The 25,493-nt window shown below is 37.3% G+C and overlaps 1 protein-coding gene across 1 annotated transcript; it reads left to right on the forward strand.

Moving 5' to 3' along the window:
* The first annotated feature begins 754 nt into the window (after positions 1-754).
* kcnj19a (potassium inwardly rectifying channel subfamily J member 19a) lies at positions 755-14,751 on the forward strand. Its single transcript, XM_056753899.1, has 3 exons — positions 755-1,784; positions 10,237-10,453; positions 13,615-14,751. Exons 1-3 carry the CDS (start codon positions 1,116-1,118, stop codon positions 14,259-14,261), a joined length of 1,533 nt encoding a protein of 510 aa, XP_056609877.1. The 5' UTR covers positions 755-1,115; the 3' UTR covers positions 14,262-14,751.
* Positions 14,752-25,493: the final 10,742 nt, after the last annotated feature.

Below are 25,493 nucleotides of genomic sequence, written 5' to 3' on the forward strand. Positions count from 1 at the left end.
GCCAGCAATAAACCTTTAGACAGCTGGGAATATTGTGTTCATGTTTCTCTACAGTTAAGAGTTATAATGAAAAAAACAATAAGCTTCGGCTTGCGTTTCACATTAACATCAAACTAAGACATGTAGGCCTTGATGCATTAAGGAATTAGGACGATGATATGAGGGTTAGTAAATGATATAATTTTCACGAGTGAACTATCCCTTAATAACAATTTACTAATCCCTAATTTTTACAGTCCTGTCAGTTACGTTGATAAAGTGTGCTCACGGATTTTAGTCAACAGATGGCGCTGTTCGTTTGATTAAGTCACTGCACAAACGCATTCAGATTCTGACGGAATTTTTCATTTGAAAGCACATGGTTAACTCACATACTATACTGACAAAACGTAAAAAAGTTTTAATGGTATGTAGTCAAGTGAACAATATTGATTTCAGCATTTGACTTGAAATGTCTTACAAATAAATGTTTATTCTTAGTACCAATGGGACTTTTCATTCATGGTTGACCTACTCATTATTTAGAGCAGTTAACCCGAACCACATTTTACATTTTAACATTCTAAGTATGTGTATTATTCCGTAGGATATTTAATTTATACACACGCGCGCGCGCGCACTCCACCTCTCCACTGGATCTTCTCCAGTGTACAAAATATATTTCTCTCACAAACCCCCTCCTCCCACCGTCTTTCACACCCACCCTCTCTCTTATTCTCCTGTTCATGCAATATTATGTGAAGGGGAGCAGTGAGTGCACAGATAACAACCCGCGCGCTCCACGCGGACGTCCAGTGGACCTGGCACCGAGAACATCAGCCGACCAGGAGAATAGTATAGTAGGAAATAGATGCGTATTGACAGGTACCTGTAAAGCAATATAATAGAAGGCGTGAACTGTCAGCTCATACCTGAGTACATTTTACAATTTAGCTTCACACCGTATTTTAGGAAAAAGTTGAGATAAAGACAAGAGAGCTGCTGAAACAGTGCACGCGCTCTTGCGTTCTTTAACCTTTTTCATCTACTTTTGAAAAAAAACTATGCTACAGAGAAAGTGAGTTGGATTTTTACATTAGAAAGTACTTGATTGATCAAACAAATGTGCTAAAGTGATGGCTGCGCTTAGGCGTAAATTTGGAGAAGATTATCAAGTGGTGAACACGAACAGAGGCGCAACTTTCCCCAGCGCGCCGGTGAAGAAGAAGCGCCAACGCTTTGTGGAGAAGAACGGCCGCTGTAACGTGCAGCACGGGAACCTCATCGGAGAGACCAGTCGTTATTTATCGGACCTGTTCACTACGCTGGTGGACTTGAAGTGGCGATGGAACCTTCTCATCTTCATTCTCACATACACCATCGCCTGGCTGGTCATGGCCTCAATGTGGTGGATCATTGCATATATAAGAGGGGACATAAATCACGACCACGACGCTTCCTACACTCCGTGCGTCGCCAATGTTTACAACTTCCCGTCAGCTTTCCTCTTTTTCATTGAAACCGAGGCAACCATTGGGTACGGTTACCGCTACATAACCGAGAAGTGCCCTGAAGGTATTATTCTGTTTCTATTCCAGTCTTTGCTGGGTTCAATAGTGGACGCGTTCCTCATCGGCTGTATGTTCATTAAGATGTCTCAGCCCAAGAAGCGCGCAGAGACGCTCATGTTCAGTCAGTACTCGGTGATCTCACAGCGAGACGGAAAACTCTGCTTAATGTTCCGCGTGGGCAATCTGAGGAACAGCCATATGGTGTCCGCGCAAATCAGGTGTAAACTCATAAAGGTGAACACACACACATACACGTGCGCACCCACTCGGGCATTTACTGACACTTTGTTAACAAAAAAATATCACAACACTACAACCATGTTAACAAAGTTGGAAACAATTTTATGCTAATTTTATGCCACTTTGCATGACTACGATATTTTGGCATCTTTTAAAATCATCAAACTGCATTGAAAGCATTCATTTAAAGTGACATGTTAGTGACCCATAGCCAGGAAATGCTTTGATATGGTGAAAAAGCATTAAAAGCTAATTTAACTTTTATTTATTGCTACTATGCCACTGTAGAAATATCAGACACTTAAGGTTTTAAAAATACTTTACAAACGCATAAACTTTTCATCATGCTTTTCAATAAGTCTTCCATATCTTCATTCTTTTATAATGTTGTTGTGTATGTCAGTGTAAAGATAGCCTTCTTATGTTTTTGGTTTATGTTAAAAAACCTAGATGCATTCAGATCTTGGAAGTATTGTTCACTGATGTGTACTGTTAGTTAGGATGAAATGGCTGCTCTTTTCCTTGAGAAATATTCAGTTCTCTTTACAGACAACATGCAGATTTTCTGAGCATTAGTGACAATTAGGGGAGCTGTGAAATATTATTTAGCAAGACCGATGTGCTACTCTGAATTTGGTTACCTCTTTCACAACTCATTACATACAAGGGGATAAAGTGTGATTTTGTAATTCTGACATGGACAGCCATCATCACAACTGAAAAACAATCCGATGACAAAGCATTTGTTTAAAGACCAAAAGAAGGGTAACTGTCTAACATCTTTCACTTTGTAACCAGTGTTTTAACTGACCTGCACTGTAATTGAAAGACGGTTTTTTGTCAGTGATGTAAAGCTGTATGTGGCCCGCTGGTTTTAGCTGGCATGTGCCAAAATGAGAAGAGAAAAAAACAATTGCTCTTGGGTTTGAGTTCATAAGCCTCTCTAAGACTCCTGCTGAAGCTAAGGTCAAATACATGAAATGCCAGAAAATCTGCATTCTTACAGCCTCAGGCAGCATCTTACACGTCCTCATAAAAATGCTGAGGACTTTTTAACATATGTTTTTATGGTAAAGGGGGGAGAGCAGTCCATCTTTTCAAAGGTTTTCTAAAAGAATATGATTGAATAACAAGACTGTTAATCCATATCTGCACTCTATAAACTTCTAGCTTTATAATTCTACTGTGTGTGTGTGTGTGCGTGTGTGTGTGTGTGTGTGTGTGTTTGTCTATCTGTTGTTCCATAGCATCTCAGTCATCCATTTAAAATTGTGAATTGTCTTCAACAATGTTGGTGAATTACTCTGAAAACCCACTCAAAATCTCTCACAGGATTTACACTAATTATCTAGTGCCAAGTGAATGCAGTGCTTTATTAAAAGCTTTTGGTCAATGGTGTCAGACTTAATTAGCCAGACTGTCAGGTGAAGCTCACGTTTTCTCTCTGTGAGAGAATATGAAGAGGATTAAGCAAGAGAAAGGGTAAACAAAGAAGGCAAGGTAAGTTAGTGAGAGGTTTACAAGATATTAGCGTGATAATAAGCGTGAGCAAACTCAAACAAGAAGGAAATGGATTTTTTGAAAAATCAAAAAGTCAGAAAATTGGGGAATGGCAGTGATGAAGAGTGTTAAGAAATGTGAACAGAAATTGGAAAGAAGCAGTCTCTGACTCTATCTCTATTTCTTTTTCTGTCATAACCCTACCTTGGTTCTAATCAGTATTTCTCATTGCGCTCCAGGGCTACTTATGCAACCTGTGTTTTTTTCTGTAAAGAACCCTCAGCCAGAACACCAATGATGTCCCTAATGTATTATCATATAATAAAAAAATATAATTATAATATCATAATTTAAACTATTTTTTAATTACATAATGATATAAAAATAAACGAATTAGATACATACTGAATAACTATTGTTTAAATGCTCAATATAAAATATTAAATGTGTAAATAAAAAAAATATTATTATTGTAGTTATAGCTAGTGGTGTTCTAGTGGCAGTGTTCTTTTAAAATCAGAGGATGTCAGGCAGAGATCTCCCACTGTGTCTTGTGGAACTGTTTTGAGGCTACTATACACTTTGGAATATCTTGTGTATGAGTGTGGTTGTGTGATTGGAGCAGATGTGGTCTCTTACTAGAGTGACAGTCTCAGTCGCTGCTTGCATTGCTCTGTATGTGTTTTAATTACATATGAATTCTATCTGTCCTCCCCCTTACTTGCCCCCCATGCTGCTGATTTTTGGTTTAAGCTGCCTTAACCTGCAAATCAAGTATTTTAGATTCAGTCGCCCACACACACTAACACTAACATACTGGGATGGAGTCAGTCACCTATTTCAAATAATGTCATGGCCCATACACAAAACTGAAAACAAAATTGTTGCTACAATGTTGATTGTTTATTTAAAGTTACAATACACATTCAAATGAATGGGTTAAGTTGTTCGCTACAAAAACCCATCAAAACCACTAACAAAAATTGATCGCATTAAATAATTTCTTTTGACACTAATTGTATTCTTGTGACAATCCTATTATTTTTATTTTGAGTATGTATAAATCAAAATCTTCCAAAGTAACCAGGAATCGACTTCAGTATCCAACTGGATACATGATAAGATTCACAGCATCTCCTGAAGGTACATATGCATAGATTCGCACCAGACTGACCTTTTCATTCCTCATATATTTCCTTAAAAAACAGGTATTTTTGCTTGTCCCCACATTATCTCTTAATTTATTTTCCATTGCTAGTTACAGTTTCTGTCTTACCATATCAATGTATTTGATTGAAATGTCACTATGATTTTTTTACATAGAGTTATTTTACCTTCAAATCCAAACAAATGATATAGTAACTATCACCTTTCTCTTACCTAATCCAGGGAGTCAGTGTCTCTACGTCTACACAGAGACAGCAGGGAGAGGGTTGAGAGAATGGGGAAAAAAAACGATGAAAAGAGCAGAGAGATGAAAGGAAGCTGAAATCATTATCATAAGGGGTAAAACAAAGAGAAAATACAATAAAAGAGTGATTGACAGAGACATTGGGAATCTGGCTGACACAGGAATACATTTACATTTAGGAGCAAAGGAGAGGGGAAACTGTGTTTACATGACACAAGAATATTATGATTTAATCAAAACCTGGACATATTCAGATTTTCTAATAAGGTTGCTGTAAATTCAAATGAAGTAAATGTATTGAGTGATGTAATTACCCTTACCACAGTAATTAGTATGAATATGTAAGCCTTAAAAATACAGTGTGTAATATTTTGGGAGGATCTATTGACAGAAAAACAATATAATACACATATGTCTCAATGTAAAGACCTCACATAATGAAGCGTTATGTTTTTAATACTGTATCTTACAATGAATGAGGTTTTTCGATCTACATACATCGCGGGTGCCCTTACATGTTGTTTGCACAGTAGAACTTAACGGACAAACTGATCTACAAAACGAATAATGCATGACTCCTACCCTTTCACTGTAAATTCAACACAGAATGTTGGATTTTAAAGCACTACAAGGAAGATCAAATATTGCAAGCAGTTAGACAACCTCAACATTTTACAACAGCACAGACGAGTAGAAGAGGTGACAAACACCGGTGCCATGAATCAACATAAATTACTAGCTTTTCAAATTATACATCATTGTATTCTCTGTTTTTTGTAATAACAAAAAGATTATCTGTCATTTTTTAAAGTAGTGTTCTGCTTGTGTAGTGTGTCTGAAACAGCTCTCAGCCAAGTGATGATAACTTCACACTCTTTTCCATACAAAATAACGATGTACTGATATAATGATCAGGAAAAAACAAACATGACAACAAGACACAAATGGCAAGATTCAGATGGATGATTAATGATTATTTGTAACTCAGCGTCTTGTGTGGGTGTGTAGATCTTAATGCTGTAATGTTTCTTTTGAGTGTGTTTGTCTTCGTAATGTTTTTTTGTAAATAATTCACACATGACATTTATGTTTTGTAAAAAAAAACCTCTTTGAATTACCTACAATGTGCATGCACAGCTAACCTTAGACCTACACAAGGATGCTCTGATACCTTTGTATGAATATGTGTTTATATGTGTGTCTATGTATGTGTGTTCTTGTTTTTATACATTGTGGGTTTCAAATGTCCCCACAATAATAGTAAAGTCTCAATATAAATGGATTATTAAACATACTAAATGTAAAAAGGTGATGGATAGGTTTTGGGGTTGGGTATGCAGTTTGTACAGTATAATGTTATTACCACTGTAGCTCAGTGATAAGAGCATTGCGTTAACAATACAAGGTTGTGGGAATTGCACATACCTATGTATAAATGTATAGGATATTGCAATGTAAGTCGCTTTGGATAAAAGCGTCTGCCATATTCAAAAATGTAAATGTATGGAAAGTCCCCACAATGTATAGAAACCTAACGCGGTGTGTGTGCAGGGCTGGCAGTGATGTTTGAAATGTGAAGTGGACAGGATGTTAATAATTATGCATAGAAGAGTATTCTATTCCATTCCATTCTATTGGATTCTATTTTATTCTGATCAATCATTCTGATTACACTGGTCCTCCTTCTTAAAGTTAAATTATGGTTGTAGTGGCACATTATTAACAGCTTAAAATATGTGTAAAAAGTGAGTCACATCTGTCGCCTGCAACTCCATCCCTCCCCTCAGCTGTACTGTCAGAGCTGCTGTAAATCAGGAAAGGAAAGCCGTGAAATCCCAGCTTTTATTCAGCCATGCACATGAGTGAGTCAAATGATGGCTGCTGGTACCTGCTTCAGTTTCGATCCACCTCCTACTGTTTCTCTTCTGTCCATCTCTCATCCTCTTCCTACTTGCTGAAAGATAAGGGAAAGAATGACACTTTTGATCGGGTGTCTCCTTAGTGTACAAAGCACATATGCTTGCATGTTTAGGAAAATTGTTGATTTATACTATAAAGACATAACAAAAGATTGCATTTGCTTTAATGGGACCCAAGTAGTCGACTGAGAAGCGTATTGATTTGCCTGAAATCAAGTTTGACTGGAAATCAAATCTTCCATTCAATGCCATAATGGCCAGTGAGTGAACCCACATACATATTTTTTTATCATGCTGCTGGGCAACTTTTCTTCAAATCCCTATTCTACGTCTGGAAGGAATGTCTTTATGATTTTATTACATTATTTAATATGTTTGTCTAGCAAAACCTGAGACGATAATGGTTATTTCAATGAAAGTTTTAGTACTGCATTTACTTATAGTGGTCTTTTTAAAATTGCTTTTTATTTACTGCCTTAAATGTGCTTTAAAAATTGACAGAGACTGAATTCTTGAGACGTTCTGGACTTTTGATTAACATTAATCAATCAGCATTAATATCAGCATTTGAAAGTGATCATTAGCAAATGCTAGCATTTCATCACTTAGCATCTTACTCAAATAAACTAAATTCCTCATCTTAAGCCATTCAAGATAACCACTGCCCACTGTGATTTTGAATAAACGTCTGTACTTTCCTGTGCAGGAAAAATGGTGTGTAAAATGAGCACGTTTTCTAGAACTGAGTAAAAAAACACATCGCCTGCAGTGGATTAATAAAGCAGAAGAAGAAAGAAGAAGAAAAAAACAGATAGTGGACCAATACAAACAGTCTGATGGAAAGCACAATGTCATTCATGCCACAATACCCAAAACCTCCCAATAAACCGCACATCATGGTAAAGATAATGCACTTTTATGTATCGAGGGTTGTGTATTTCATGTGCATGCTCGTTCTCCTAACTGTGGGATTAGAAATGTGTGAAATGTGTGAGCTCATGGGGAAACCAAACATCAGAGCAACAGTAAACGGTATGTTGAAAGCTTTGAACAGGAGACTACTGCTTCTATCATCGCCAGCTTTTTCCAATGTGATGAGAGCTTCACATATACGCTTAAATGACTGAATATCACTCTCAGTGTCTCTCCATTGAAAAGATGACATTCTCAATAAGTGCTTTTTTCTTGTTTTGTACTAGGAAAAATATCGAAAAATTCTTAATCAAGATGAACTCTCTTGACAAGTGCATATACTTATTCTCTTTGTTTTTTTATGGTAAACAAGCCAAAAAATCTGTCAATGGGATGTGAAAAATCTACTTGAATTAGGTACTTCAGAAAAAGTAAAAACTAAATTCAACTTTATTGTTCTCACCCCATTGGCAGATTGTTTTGCTTGTTTTACAATAAACTTATTTATTTATTACATTATTTTTCATAACAAGACTAAATATCGTTGGTCACTTTTCTTGTCAAGTAATTGTATATTTATTTAAGAAGTTTTTGATATCTTTACTAAAAACAAGACAAAACGCTTAGTAACAATGTCATTTTTTGAATTGAATTTAGATTCAACTCAGTGTCTAGCACAATAAAATAACAGAGATGGCAAAGTTATTCCGCATATTCAGACAACACTACAGTAGATGAAAGTACAGTGAGTGCTATATTTGAAGCAGTAGGCATGAGTTTTTTGGCCAGGATGTGTGTGTGTGTGTGTGTGAGGGGAGTTCTGCAGTGTATATAGGTGTGTATGCCTGGTGTGATGAGACTTTGCCGTGGAAGTGTTTCTTGTGGGTTGAAAGAGAGTTTGTGGAGATGCTCCAGAACCTTTGTGTGGGTGAAGGTTGTGTATCTGTGTATGTTTGGGGATAGTGTGATTTCAAAAAATGGGTTTATACTACATCTTTTGAGTCGGAAATGTTTGCAGAAGCGAACGGATGTGTAAAGAGTTTATTTCTTTTCTGAGTGAAAAGAAGTTAGGAAAGTTTTTTTATATTCGCCCTAGAATGTAATTTTACTTTAAGGACAAAATCAGCGTAAGACCATTCAATTTCTTTTTGTAAGAGGGTTTAAAGACAAGGAAAGAATGAATGAAACTGGAGTGAGATGAAAAGAATAATAGTGTGACAGAGAAAAATGAAATGTCATACTGTGTCTGTGTGAGGACTATTAAATTTTTCTGCTTGGTTGCACCACATGTACGAGTGACACAGGCCTGTCCATACAAAGCTCCCTGAAACTTCAAACTCACATAGGAACGTCAGCATACACATTACATGGATATATTCATATGCATTGTTTTAGGTAATGGACCTATTTAAAAAAAGTTGTTGGTTAACATCCCTATGAGGTTTAGGGACCCTTAGGGATGCTTTAACAGACACTAAAAAGAGAAAGGATATCCAAGAACTAGCTAAATATCTGAGAAATTCTCTTCCACATTGTCTTCAGAATAAAACTGTGAAGGAGATCATTTGTGGAGATCGCCTTACTTTCCACACGCATGCATAGAAACTCTTCACCCGCTGTAGAAGAGAAATCAATCGTAGATTTTCTCTTCTTTGATTTAACATCTCGCAGTACATCACCAGATCTTACATTTTACTCGCTCTCTGAAAAGACTGAAATCAAGGCTTGAATGACAAGATGATGCTTTGTAGGAATTTTCTTCTCACGCCATCCTCTTCTTCTCTGTTCATTCTGTCTGTTTTGAGCATTCATGCTTGTCAGAATTTCACATTCACTCTTTGCCTGCTGCAGAAACTCTCTCTGCACTTTCATGCTAAGTGATACTACCCTAGCACACAAAAAATTGCCATATTTGCATGACAAAAAATAGCTCAGCGACCCCATCCCTATTACAACTCAGTACGCTGTAGATTTTTTTGCTGTAGTTATGCAGCTAGTTGCCAGTAACTTACTATTTTTCATAATCATAATCATCATAATTCATAATCATCTAATTGACCGACAACAGTTTGTTCAAAGATAAATGAACATTAAACATTAACAAGTCTCTATCTTTACAGAAAAAGTATATAAAATAACAACCTCTTGCAAAGCATTCTGGGAACGAGAAATCCTTAACAACCTATTTCTGCATTGCATGAGGCTTTTATTTTACAGTTTATTTCTTTAAAGATAAAGACTTGTTAATGTTCATTTATCTTTGAATTTTTTTGACAGTTAATATTGTAAATCTAACTAACTGCTACCAGCATGTAAACAGAATGTTTTTACAGTGTTGGTAAAATACCAGATTATGCATTACACACAAATTTGTAGTCCAATTCCGTGGGAAAACTGTGGATTTGGCAACCCTAATTCAATGTATAATAACAAGTTCAATACGTCAAAATGTTCAATTTATGCATTTATAATGCACGTTACACAGCAGACAACATTTTAAATATATAAGCATCCATTTTTCTTTTCAGTTCCACCTACACTGTAACCTCGATGGTCTATTTTTCAGATTGTTCCCACTGTAAATTGTCTTGAATATCAGACACATTGTCTTAAATTGATGTTGTGATTATTTCCATTTAAAATTAATGATGTTGATTACCCGAGTGATGATAATGGTGCTGTTGATTTCTATGTTCCTCTGCAGTCTCGTCAGACCCCAGAGGGCGAGTTCTTGCCGCTGGATCAGTGTGAACTGGACGTGGGGTTTGGGACAGGTGCTGACCAGCTCTTCCTGGTCTCTCCCCTCACCATCTGCCATGAGATCACTCCCAAGAGCCCTTTCTTCGACCTGTCCAAGCGCTCACTCATGAATGAGCAGTTTGAGATAGTCGTCATTTTGGAAGGCATCGTGGAGACAACGGGTAGGTTGGATCTTCCAACCCATGAAATCAGTTTAATTATGTCTTTTTTTTATTCTCTATATTTTCTTTAAAGGGATAGTTTAGCATAGAAACTATGAGATGAAATAAAGATGAAAATTCTGTAATCATATTCTCACCTTCCTGTCATTTCAAACCTCATGATGACAAAAGTTTTTGGGTAAACTACCCCTATAAGTTAATGTACTCCTAAAAGTCCATAATATACATTTTTTACCTGGTATGGGTTTAAAAAGTCCTGAAAACAAAGATTGTCATAGTCACTCATTGTCATGTTCACAGTTTTGTCCAGTCAAATAATGTTTAAAATGGGAAAGTTACAGCCCCTATCAACCTCCACCAACTTATTTGTGATATCAGTCTCACATGCACATTTAGACAGGAAGCACCTGGCTGACACATGAATCCACATATATGTTTTTGCTTTCATATGCCCTTAACGGGTGAGTTAATCTAAAAAAGATTAAATCATGAATAGACAGAAAACGAATAACAAGTATAATAACTGTACTCCTCAGGCAAGTCTTTAAACTTGTTTTGAGACCGTGTTGTCACAAATGTTAATTTGTATGTACTACTGATTTAATATTGGTCTTTCACTACAACATCGATCTCTCCAGTCAACGTGTTTATTGTGTTCTTCCATTAATCTAACCAGACTGAACATTTCACCTTTCTCTTCATTCATTTTTATCTTGTAAACTGTAATCACCGTCCTCAAAGCTGAATGGATGTATTAAGTATAGGCAGGGCAGCAGTGGTAACTAGTACATTGTTAAAGAGTGGATTTCTGATTTAATTATCAGACCATCCTTTTAAAAGTGCCCGGTATATAATAGTGTCTTGTCAGCTTGGTACTTGAACTTCAACTCTCTATGAGTTAATTCTGTTCCTGGTATTCTTAATGGCGGCAAATTGTGAGGAAGCATCTGAGTGAAAAGCAGGGTGGAATTTTCTTTTGAGGACAGGAGAAGAAAGGACATTTCTTTTTCATGTTTGCTAAAATGAGATTCGTCCGCATAAACAGACAGTAATGTAATTTGATTTATTCTCTTGCCTCATTTTTTACCTGTGATATTGTCTTTTGATTTGGGCCAGAAAGCAACCAGAGAGAACGCCATAGAAACCACACAGCATTGCAATTAAATCCATCTGAAAACCTTAGAACTCCTGTTCTAGGCCTGTAGTGTCACTCAGGGAACCACCCACAAAACCTTTCGAGAGAAACAACATTCAATTTATATTCGAAAATTATAGTTCAACTATCTATCCTTTCCTGGGGAAAAACAGGTTATTTAATTTAATGCTCTGTGTGTTGGTTGTTTCCTTTTAAATTACCTTTAATAAAATGGTACTATTCATAAAACACCAGGGAGACTTGCAATTTGTTTTCTGTTTCTTGCTCTCAGAAAGAGGATGGCGACCAGAAGAGATGGAGCATGGCAAAGTGTCTTTGTGCCAGCAATGCTCATCATTCAGATGTTAAACCAGTGATGGCCAAAACACACAGTTATCGAACACATCAAAGCATTTTTAATCGTATATACATAGTAAATCTTAAAGATATCTTTTAACATTTTGATTTAGCTATAATTGTTCTGCAGGTTGGATTTTGTTAAAACATTTGTGCAGTTTGAGAAAACAAAAAATAACTCTACCAGACTTGTTTACGTCTTCGGAAGTGTTCTCTATTCATTTATTTATTCTATCATTCATTCACATGCTTTTTTTGTCATGTCAATAACAAGACAAACACGCACACAGAGGTTTAAAACAGACAGCCTCCCTGCAGGCTGGGACCTATTCTGTCATGTACTCATAAGTGCTTATTGATCCACTGAAACCCTGGACACAGAAATGTCAAGTTAATCATTGTAAAAAGACATGTTACACAGCGTTTGGATGATTAGCTCCATCTTGTACGACTGCAGAGCCCTATAGGGGCAAAGCAGCAGTGAGCAGGTACTCACTGAATTATAGCTTTAATTATAGTCATACCATTAAACTTATAGAGCTCACAAGATCGAAATGCACGTAATGAAGTAAATCCATGAAGAAGTGGAGAAGTTTGCGGCTCTGTTTAATCACAATCGATACAATAGCTGATCTATTGATTTTGATTAAACAGAGCAATAAGGAGAATCACAGACGGACCTTAGTTATGTATGCCGACAGCACATCGTACAATTAAGGCTGTGAAATCATCAACCTAGGATTTTCATTGATTTCATTTTTAAAGCCAAATCAACACTAAAAGTTCTTACTCGTTGTATAAACACCATGCACTGTGCTGTGTTCTAACTTATCTGTTTTTCCTGTTTGCCCCTGTAAAGCTGCTTTGAAACAATACACATTGTGAAAAGCGCTATATAAATAAACTTGAATTGAATTGAATTGAATTGAATTAAATTGAATTGAAAAGTTTTTCATTACAAACTCAGTGATGGTCTCACAGCTTTACATTATAAAAAAACTTTACAAATCTCAATATACACCACTCAAATGCTTAACAATGTAAAATAAATAATGATGAAATAAGCATTTTAAGTTCTTTCATTTTAATACATGAAATCCAAGATCTTGTCCATTAATACAATTTCTGAATAAAATCGCTTACATTAAAACTCACAAAAAAAGGGTGGTTCTTTACCTTTTAATAAGTATCCAAGCATTAGCCTATTTTATCATGAATACTTGTACAGCGTACATTTAAATATATTTGAACTTCTCTGATTTTACTGTTAGGTTTGTCATCAAAACTATGACCAAATCCTCCTGGTAAAACAACAACATTGAAATTGTTTTCAGGGAACCATACATTTGGTGATTGGTCTATTGATGTTTTTCATTTTTATTGAAGAGCAGGCTGTGTTTTCAGTCTGAATGATGCTTATCAGTCACTGAATGGCACTCTGGTTGAATTATGACTGCAGGAGTCTTCAATTCTGCCTTGCATGACCTTCTCACACACATTATATACAGAGTGTCTGTAAATCAGATTCTTGGAGGAATTGCACACTTCATTTTCATGGTCACATTCAGGCTATCCTAACAATAAAAGCCTTCTTATGTGAATCACAGTTCAAGCGCAAATCTTTCTTCTCTATTGTTACGCATGTTTAATATATGCCGTCTCTCCACAGGCATGACATGTCAGGCTCGTACCTCGTATACAGAAGATGAGGTGTTGTGGGCCCACCGTTTCCTTCCTGTCATGTCTCTGGAGGAGGGCTTCTTCAGGGTGGACTACTCCCAGTTCCACAGCACCTTCGAGGTGCCTACGCCACCCTACAGCGTCAAAGAATACGAAGAAAAATCTTCCACACCCTCTCCAATGATGACTCCGAACCGCGAGCACGTGTTCTCCATGGACTGCCTGGAAGCAGGTGAGGAAGGGGCGGGTCCAGGAAGTGGCAGCGCTTCTTGCAAACTACCCACTAAACTCCAGAAAATGAGTTCATCCGGCAAAGATCTGCAGAGGAGGGTGTTGCGTCTCAGCTCTCTCCAATCGGAAAAAGCTTCGAGCACTGGAGACCTTCCTCTTAAACTTCAGCGCCTCAGCTCCAGTCCCGGGCAGGGTGACGTAGAGGCACGATTCCACCTCAAAGCCCTCAAGGTGGGGTTTCAACCTTTGGCCATGTCCACCGGAGATCTTCACCAGAGGAGTCTGCCTCCTACTCCAGCAGTCACGCACTCTTACGCTCTTCCACATACGCCTATGACCTCCGTTGGCGGACGACCGGAGGATAACCTGCCTGCCAAATTACGGAGGATGAATGCAGATCGCTAACCTAGATGTGCATTTGGAACTGCTAATCTGAGACCAGTTTCAGTGTTTATTGAAATTTGCCAAAAGGAGGACGGACAGCTATTCCCAGATTAGTACAGAAAGCTCATATTTTGTTTGGAGTTGAAAGAGGACTTTTGTGGGGAATGATGAATGTCAAGAATGAACTTTGCTTACTGCACAATGAATGAAAATGTAGGAGTTAGAAAACTATTAGAAATGATGAGAGATGGAATGTAGTTAGTTGTTTTGTCATTTGTCTCTTTGTTTTTGTCAGAAAGCACAAACTCCAACTGGAAGTACTTTTATTTTAATTCTTTATCAGTTTTCTGGTGACTATATGATCACCCAGTGTGTCTTGTGCACACGTTCATTTAGAAATGTCACAAACACACTCAACAATTACAAATATCTGCATGCCTAATTCTCATCACTACTTGTGTATCACACAACTCTCTGTTATTACTAGTTACAATAAATAAGCTATTTATTAAGCCATAAAATAGTGTTAGTTTTTTGGACTTGCTTTTGGGAGCTTGTGTATTTGAAATCTTTTATGTCTTAAAGGGAAAATTCACCCAAAAACGTCTCAGTTACGATTGTAACGTTTGTTCCCTGAAAGAGGGAACAAGACATTGTGTTGAGAGACAGACTGGGTTTTTTACCTGTATGCTCCGCCCCTTGCATACAGGTAAAAAAGGAAATGTTGGTGTCCATTCATTCATCTTTTTTGGGCTGATGAACCTGAGAGACATTTCCCGGTTGTGTTGTTACTCTATTTTGCGAGATAGCCACCTGGTACCGTAAGGGAACAATAGGAAGCACTGCTCTCTCTACTGAGGCTGGAGCTGCAAGGAGTCTTCCGCATCTGATGCCAGGAGGTAGCTGTACGATGCAATGTCAAAAAGTTTGTCCGAGGAGAACGTGTGGGTGACAGAGCTGGGCGTCACTGGATTCCTTCTCCGGGGGGACAGCTTCTTCGTCCGAAGCGGCCCAATCGTGGCACTCCGAGGCGTGGGATAAAACTTCATCCAGCTTGTCTGTACCGCCGAACGAGACTATGCCACTGGCACTCAGTTTAGGTCCTCATAGGTGAAGCACACAGGATCGCTACGTTGTGGTGGAGAGAGAGCATGCTTGCATTCTGGCTCGCAGCTCGGCTGGAAGGGAACCACTGAAGCACTTCTCAAAATATTCCTTTTACTTTCTGTTTCTTTTTTCTCTTGTATCTTGCCTATTATTCCTTGTAGGGTCCTGTTATTGGATGTCCTTCATGCCAGATTTAGTCAGCCCCCCTCTCCGGCCAATCGGATGGGAGCGTATAAGGACAACAAGCTCTGCAAGTTCGGGAGCGCACACCTTCCCAAGCTCATTGCTGCTCGCTGGCCCAGTCTCTCTTGTTTGTTTGCTCCTGTTTCTCTATTATGCTGTTTGCATGCTAGTTTGTCTCGATTGAGTAACTTTGTGATTCCCAGTTGCTGTTTTCTTTCTGTTACCGAGTGGTTTGGATGTGCTTGCAAACTCGATTATTTTGTTCAACAAATGAATGTTTGTTTGCGGGATCCTCTGCTTTGTGTTATGGGACAATGTTGGGCTAGTAAGTCACGTGACCTATTATACAGCACCAGGGTTTGTTAGTTTGTATTATGTCCATTCGTGTAGGAGTGACAAAATTAACTAAAATCAAGTCGATACTTATTCTGTGACTCTGCTTGTTAAATTCATGTGCACACAGCTCATCTCTCAAATTAAGTTTCAAACACATCTTAACAACAACTGAAATATTTATTTATGTTCTCTAAAATATTTATTGATGTTACTCTTCCTTTTACCCTGGACGCCAAAGAGAAAGAGGGGACGTAACAGTTCCACAGAAGAAAGTCATGAGTTTTGAACGACACGAGAGTGAATAAATGATGACAACATTTTATTTTTGGGTGAACATATATTTTAGTCTAGGCTCATTCATCTTCAGAGGTTAGCCTATGATCTGATAGATTCATAATATTTAATTAATTATTTCAAAACCCAAACAGCTCGTCCATTTATTACATCTGTCAAATTAAAAATGCATGCTTTTATAGAAAAAATCATGATCATCAATTTTTTCTACTGGCAAGAGCTACTGACAAAAAGCTTGACTTTAATCATTGAATGAAACTTCATGAGGAGCTAAACATGACACGAAAATTATAACAAAATTTTACATCATTTAGTGGAATACAAAATACATTAAATGGTCACAGTTCAGCTCACTGTCAGGATGCAATTATTCACATTCAAACAATCAATCTGTCACCTCTCTCACTCTCACTGCGTGGGGCTGAACCTTTGATGCCCTAATCATTACCCATGGCAAGATAGAACACATTAAATGTCCATTTTGCCTCAAAATGATCCATTAAAACCTTTCACTGTGATTGGTTAAAAGGAGAATCTGTGCTTGGTTTCCTGGGGATTGAAAGTGTGTTGATTGGTTGACAGAAGAACAGTTTGATTTACAGAGGATTCATCAGGTCAGACAGGAAGGAATGACTCCTACACATACACATATTAAGACCACATACAGACTCGTAACACACAAAGAAAGAAAGAAAGAAAGAAAGAAAGAAAGAAATGTTTTCAGCACCATGGACAGGGCTCTATGACCCCAGAAAGGAGTTTGGATGTCTCCATAGACTTTACTGACATATCGCTTGGACACAGAGATCTAAAAGTTGGAAAATAAAGATAGAAAACAGGGACAAAGAACTGCATTTTGAAAGGGCAGAAAATTGGAAAAAGAGGAGAGAGTGGAGCATATTGGTGTCCAAATGTAAAGTATGTGGACATTCAAACCCACACACCCATATGTTCTTGTTGAGCATTTAAAAAACAAGACATTAACATTAATAGGGAGTTGACCCTTAATGTACTGATAAATAGCCAACACTATTCTGGGAATGTGGAACGGATTAGCTTTAATTTAGACACAAGACTATCAGTGAGGTCAGGCACTGATGGGGTAATATAACAACATGTTAAATATAACAAATTAAAGGGAGCGTTCACTAAAAAAATAAAAATGTGTCATTTTCTCACCCTCTTGTCATTTCAAAGCTGTTTGACTTTTATTCTTCTGTAGAACAAGTAGAAGAAGATGTTTAGCAGAATGTTGGTAACCGAACAATGATGGTTCCCTTTGACTTTTTTTCGTGTCCATAAAATAGGGGTGAATGGGTACCGCCGTTGTTCGGTTACCAACATTTTTCTAAATATCTTCTTTTGTGTTCTGCAGAAGAAATAAAGTCATACAGGTTTGAAAAGACAAGCGTGTAATCAAACAATGGCAGAATATTCATTTTGCATTTAAAAAAAAACATCTTATATGTATTTATACTATAAAATAACTACATAATATAAAACGTTTATAATTAAAAGAGCTTTCCTGTAGCTCAGTGGTAAGAGCATTGTGTTAACAATGCAAGGTTGTGGTTACAGGGAATTGCACATACCTAAGTATAAATGTATAGGTTAATGCAATGTATGTCGCTTTTAAGTGTCTGCCAAAAGCATAAAAATGTAAAATATTTAATATACAGTTAAACAATTACTGATCTTCAACTACTGACCGTGTTAGATTTCTTATCTTTCCACATCAGAGTTTGGGAAATGACTGTTTTCCCCAGATCAATTTCAGAGTGTCTAGGAGTTGAGGACACTAATGACTCCGACAGACTGCTGATGTAAAAATACCTCTGACATTAAAGTTTCAGTAGAACTTGGGAGGAAAAAGAGAACAGAACATAAAAACTCTTTGAAATGTCTGATGAAGGTGTACGATTATTACTGACAGACAGCAGTGTCCATCAGTGGACTGAAACTCTTGGGTCTGAATACCTGCATGTTACCCAGAGTAATGATTAAGGCCATTTATACCTGTGATTTGTCCAGTCTGCGAAAGAAAATTGCTGTAAACTGCCAGTCTCAGTCATCTTACTAGAAAATTCCAGTTACACGCAAAACAACAGTAACAACAATGATCTTATTTTTCAAGTGAACATAATTTCTGACAATTTAGATGAACAAACCCTTGTATCAAGAGTAGTAAGCATTTATAAAGAATTGTTTGTAATTCACTTCAGTTTCTCAATGTAGTATTGTAAAAATGTCTCGCACGCCTGCCACCCCCTCTCATCCCTAGTAAATGTCTGTTCACATTTGCATTCACACCGATTTAAAATATTGCTCTATGAAGTGTACACTTTCTCAGAGATCTATGCTGTATGTGTCTGGACATATAAGCATGCGTGCATGTGAATCCTTATGTGTTTTTTTCTGTGTGTGCGTTGTACTCTAAGGTGACTGACATTTTGTGTATGAGTCATTAGTTTAGGTGAATGGACATGCTCATTTCTCATTGCATCTTGTCACTCAAAACAAATCTCATCCAAAACCAGTCCCAACTAAGACGATGCCTGTGTGATCTACACAAGTAGGACATTTTTCTAGATAAACCTGTTGTGTTGTTCCTGCATCAACGTTCATCAATGTCTTCATGTGTGAACATGTCAATCATATGTCTTTATATGTTAACGTATCTCTGATAGGAATGTAATGTAAAGAACCAGGAACAGAATGGGCCCAGAACAGATTATTCTGTGGCACCTCGCCTTATGCAATGCACTTTTAAAACATAAAGAGACATTACCATGAACAGCCGTCTTTATTTTAGTAAAAAAAAAAACATTACAGTGTTTATAATAGTACGTAACACCCATCACAGACAGAACACACTGTACTCATCTACTGTAACTAATGAGACCGCATTTAAGGAAGACATATTTGCTCATATTTTCAGTTAGTCAGCAGATTAAGTCTTTTGCAGTCTAAATTCTTCATAGCTTTTCCAAAATGGCTAGTAATCAACTTCAGTGGGATTAAAACAACAATCTTCTTAAGTGTCATTTCCAGGTAGAACTGGAACATGCAGTGCAGTTATTCAGCTCTGGTATTCCTCAATAAAGAGGCACATTAAAGCCGTGCACATGCAGTTAGAGGAGGATCACCACACACAGAGCTGCATCTCTGGGTAATGAACATGGTCACTGTAACACTGAGTAAACAGTCACAAGACAAGCACACAATGTTCCTGAGTTTCAATTCTTAGAATGAAATATATCTGTTTTAATTTATCTTTTTTGCTTCATGTATTAATCATTTATGACAAAGTGTTTAGAGTAACATCTACATAATTTACTAAAAAAAGAAAGGCTGGTGGCGTAGTGCCTAGTATTGCATTGCCAGGCTTTTGACTAACAACATTGAGTATGGCTCACTTTGTAGGACATCATGGCCAAGGATCACCCACACAAGTCAAGTCTGGCTGACATAACATATAAGCTTTCATCATGTGTTAAATGGCTGGGTTTATCTGTTGACACTGGACGCTGAATCCAAATTACATTAATTGAAATGTTAGTAGACTATAATATTTGTGATACTGTGTCTCAAGTAAAACATTTCAGTAGGTGTCAAAAACGTGCCATGAAGCAAATTTTGGTAAATACATGAAAGTCTGTACCTGATTTAAATGTCTTTTAACAAAGTATTATTATCCAAAGCAACTTTTTTCTCTTTTTATATTGTATGTATCAAAAGGTATCTTACAGTAGATGTCATATATCAGCTGAGGTCTCTTGTGATTATCAAGATGAAACGATGCCAAAGGGATAGTTCAACCAAAAATGAAAATTTTAATTGAGTTGTTAGGATAACACAATATCTGACTGAGATACAACCGATTAAAACTCAAAAATATTTAAAATCTAAATATTGAGAAAATTGTCTTTGAAGTTGAGAGTCAGAAGCACTGTGACAGAACATCCATTCACTACAATAAAGTTTTTATATATTTGAGGTAAGACATTTTCAAAATATCTTCATGGAACATGATCTTTACTTTAAATCCTAATGATTTTTGGCAAAAAAGAAAAATCAATAATTTTGTACCCATACAATGTATTTTTGTCTTTAACTAAATTTGTTCCCGTGCTACTTAAGACTGGTTTTGTCATCCAGCGTCACATATTTTGAAGAACGTTTGTAACCAAATATCAGTCATATACAGGTTTTGAATGACATAAGGGTAAATAAATGATGACAGAGACAACAAATGCAACATCAGATGAGAGTTTACTACTGTATCTCTGTTCAAAAGTCAGACTGCGATTGATGTGCAGAGCATGACTATGTCATTGGTGTAAAGTATAAGAGAGGCTTTACTTTATAAGCAAATCCATTCAAAATTCTTAAATGCCCTCGGTCTCTAATCATCATCAGAGTTTTAGACTATATTTGTGCGTGTGTGTGCAGAAACAAAACGTGTGGTCTGTGTCAGTGTGTGAACACTCAAGATGAGCTACACACTTCACCGAGCAGAGAGATTTGATGCAAAATGATATAAGTGAGACGATCCACTTGACATTTCCTTGATTGGATTTGCCTAGACATGAACAAAAGCGCACACACATTAAACATATTTAAAACGCTGAAAGACATTCTGTTTGTGCTGCTACAGATTAGACCAGGAGAGCAGACTTCCTTTACTCCATAGGGGGTAGCCAAACACAAGCCTCTTGGATAATAGCTAAATATCCTTTATGAATTATTAAACAGATTACACAGATTACAACAAAACACAGTCATGTGACACCGACATTTAGCTAGATGGAAACTTGCCTATTATACACTAAAAATGATGGGGTATTTTCAACCCAGCGTTGGGTCAAAATGAACAAACCCAACTGTTGAGTTAAATTAACGCAGAAAATGTATATATTTGACCAAAAAATGGGTCAAAACTATTCAGCATTTTGAATTGAAACAAACCAGCAAAGCACAATTTATAACCCAACTGGCGAGTTTGTCCATTTTTGACGCAACACAGTGTGAAGATAAAAAAAGAGTGCATGGTATGTTCATTGTATCCATTAATATATTCAATATTCATAAACATTAAGACCTACCAATAGACTCTTAAAGAACCAGACAAAAATCACAGAACAGACGAAACCTCATTAAGGTATCAAACCTTCCTTAATAGCAAATCAGTCAAATTCTCAAAACATCCCAACATCCCAACATCCCAACAATATTGGTGATCTGTTGCCGGAGGTAGAATTCGCATGCCACCCCAGCACACGCCAGAATGAATTCCTCGTTTGAGAGACGTCATCCCTTTTTTACGTCATCTCACCACCGGACTGACCAATCAGGCTTCCTGGGTAATCAGCCAATCCCTGCACACATGTACATACACACAAATTAACAAAGAAAGAAGACAGAGCAGACACTGAGATTCGTATCAACCCTCATAATCTTCAATTAAAATCTGAGAATTCAATTAAAATGAAATGAGAATCTACCCTGAAATGACTATCCATCTCAAATGACGCAAATAAGACAGCTTGACCGTAGCATCTGTTTAATCCTTCCCTTAACTGTCAGTCACCTGCCGGCTTCATTTCAAAATCAATGCAACAGCTTTTTTTGCACATCCAATCAATTCGCAGTGAAAAAGGCAAGCCACGCCCACTAATTTTCTCCTTTGAAATTCCTTTTCACTTTTATATTTTGACATGTTTCCGAGTGAAAAATAGTGAAAAACAGTTTAACAAATTATTATTGATTTAATTTAAACTAAAAGGCAATAAGGGAATAAAGGGAATAAGGTGTCACGGTTCTGCCTATCATGTTTGGCTAATTCTTGGTCTTGAGGCAGAACCAAAACAGAATTCCCTGTTTTATGTGGGGAGAGACGTTTTTGGCCTTTTGGCCTTCCGTACTCTCTCCCTGAGTCTCGTCTGTTCCCGCCCTTTCTGTCTCGTTAGCTTTCCCTTAGTGTTTCATCTGTGTCACCTGTCTCCTATTAATTATCCTGTGTTTGTCTCCCTATATAACATCCTCTTGTTTCATTGTCCTGTGCTGGTTCGTTGTATGTAGCTCTGCATATCATACATTGCTCTGTGTTTACCTTACCTTGTTCGTGTATCATGTGGCTAGATGTTGTGTACCTTGTCTCCCAAGTTCCTGTTTCTCCGTGTCTCGTAAGTCTAGTTTAGTGTTTGCATAAAGTGTTTTATTTTAGTCTAGTCAGTCCGTGTTCTTGTTTTTGTCATTTAGTTTTCCAGTCTTGTTTTCCCCCTTGTGGGTTTTGTTTTGCCTTTTTGTTGTAGTGTTCTTTGTTAATAATAAATCCCTGTTACTCCTACCTACCGTCTCGTGCTTGCCTGCACTTGGGTTCTACTGTGCAAATCCTAACAATAAGGATCCCTTTCCCAATACAAAGAACCCTTTCAGCAGAAAAAGGTTCTACAGAAGACACGGTTCTACATAGAACCTTTAGCATCAATAAAGAACCTTTAAAGAACCATCTTTTTTGAGTGTAAACTTTGTTTTGTAGTCTAAATCAAGGCAATACAAGACGCCGCTGGTTTGCTGAATGCAGACTTAACTGAATATAATTTGCCAGAAACATAACAAACACTTGAATTGACTCTGTCGACTCCGAATCACTCTGTCGACTCGGTATCACTCTGTTGACTCGGAATCACGTAGAAAACTGGTAGGTAACAGGAAAAATTCAATTTTGAGACCAAACTCTGACTGAGTGTGTGTCTTTTAATGGTGAGGCTGATGAGGGCACTGATTGAGTGCAGGTGCAGGTGATCCAAACTGGGTGCGAGAGTGGCATGTGAGAGAGTCTAGTGTCTCCGTGACACACTGCATGATCTACAAAATACACAAACATATTTCTTCATATATCATTTTATACTGAGAATTCAAGTCACAGGATTATCAGCATCAGCTTTCAATATATTATTATTAGTGAGAGTCACACAAAGTTTAAACATGTCCTGCTATACATTTGAGGACATTTTAAATGCAGCCATGATCATGAAATCAAACACATAAAACGGAAAACAGCTGATTCCCTCCATTGTCCATTGTGTAAAAAAAGGCTAAGTGGCTTCTTCAAAACACCATGGCAACTCTGTTCTGTCCAGTCCTGCTTTATTTCTTAACCTTAATTCCCCTTTTCAAACCACCTCTTATCCACCATGAATCCTCTCTCTCCTTCTATGTTTGTCCCTCCAATCCTCTTTCTTTTCATGCCCTTATCTCCCTTCCTGTCGGCAATGAGGCTAGACAGATCTTAGAACTGAAATTGTGGGGCTGACCAGGGCAACTGTTGAAAATGGCTTTATTTCTGTGATATTTTCCCAAGAATGCATTCAAATTCAGTGCACGAGCATCTACACAAGAAAGGAAGAACAAAATGAAATGAAGAAATCAGAAGAAATCACCTAGCATACAAATTCAGGGATCACAATCAATAATCTCATTGTTCTTTGTTTCTTGCCTGTTCATGGTTGTTTACTTGATGTTTTAAAACCTTCTGTTGCAATTGAAGTCCATCTTTGATTCGAGAAGGGCCTAGACATAAATTGCCTCAAATCACGGAGACTTCTATCTTTTAAATAAAAAGGGAGTGTTGTGATAAATAATGCATCAGGGGACTAGAATTCAGTCTGTTACGATGGCAGGCTGCCTCGGTTCAGTCATCATTCAATATTTCAGACGTCAAGGCAGGAAAGGCATCGGAACATTTATATAGACCAGCACTTCCTTTGGACTAATGGAATGGGAAATAACTGGAAAAGATTATTAATTAGATCATTTCAGATAGGCGTTACTTTAAATTGAGCTAACCGAGTGTAACCCCTTCAGCCCCTCATTGTGTCTTTCGCTCGAATATGCATGGAGACGATTTTATCAAGCACAGTCATTGTAATACTTCTGCTGTCATTCTCAGAGAAAATTGCCGGAGAACTGAGTCCTGATGATAAATATTTATTTGTGTGATGATGGAAGGATGAACACACCTGCTCAAGAGTTTACAATGAGCTCAATCAGTATCCACCCACGGCAATGACTATCATACAAACACAGACACACATACACACATGCGGCGTAATAGCACACCTGTGTTTTGATGTTTAATGACAGGGAATCAGACTGAAGTGATTATCTGCATGTCTGTGTTTTGTAATGATGAACCACTTCAGTAAACAATACTTGACATGTTCTTGCCTTTGCTTTGCTAAACACATGCATGAATCCACAACCAAAATACTGAGAGAAGAAAGAATTGTACAGCGGTGTTCAAAAAACCTGGGCTTTATTAATTTATACCATAAATAAACAAAAAGTTTTGAAGGCTTTCAAAATTTTAGAAACAAAATTCTGCTCTTTTTTTTAAACTATTTCACAACCTTTTGTGACACTGAATATCTTGTTTGTGTGGAAAAAAGATTGTAACATGGATCATTGGGTTTAACAAAAACCCATGCTTAATAAAACTGTACTGATTATTACAGATATTTTTATGCTTTTTGATTACATTAACACAGCCTTGTTCTTAAAGCCTCTTCATTCTTCAAATAAGGTACAAAGAAAGAAAGACAAAAGATGGTAAACGTGGGTCAGACAGCATCGGTGGGCGTCACTTTGTCAGATTTCATTTGAGTCTTTATAAGTATCCCTCAGAAAAACAATGAATGCTAATAACATCCACATTCCATCTCCCTCCTACTCCTGTCACTCTCACCGAGTCTAGACTCATCTGTGGAGTTCGGTTATTATCTATTCCACGTTTCATTTTTAATTCACAACAGACAAAAAATAATTTAATGCGCTTTTTGTCCAGAAAATGTTGGATGAATTCATTACAGTTCATTATACTGAATTAAACAAGCAGATTTAGCACCTGATTGAATTAAAATGTGAATGTGTGGGTGAGAGAGACAGAGAGAGGGAGAGAGAGAGAGAGAGAGGGGAGGGGGGAAAGAAATGGAGTGATGCATGCAAAGACCATGCATAAATGTCTTTATTTTAAAGAATCATTATTTTTGGAAACCGAAATGTAACATTTTGACTGGACTCATGGCAGAATATATTTTATAACACTGGAACAGGTGGGTTTTGAGTCAGGTGGGTGTTTTTCCTCACGTCACAATGACAAATTTCAAACCATAATTCAAAATATCTACAAGAGCCCACAGCCACAGTCCAATTTTGGAAGGGAAATAAATGAATTGCAGTCATTGCAATAAATGATGTGACAGTGTGCCTAAAGATGCATCATTCACAAACTAGAGGGACAAAGAAGCCCTAGATTTGATTAAAAAAAGC

Source organism: Triplophysa dalaica, chromosome 7, assembly GCF_015846415.1.
Source record: "Triplophysa dalaica isolate WHDGS20190420 chromosome 7, ASM1584641v1, whole genome shotgun sequence".
Lineage (NCBI taxonomy): Eukaryota > Metazoa > Chordata > Actinopteri > Cypriniformes > Nemacheilidae > Triplophysa > Triplophysa dalaica.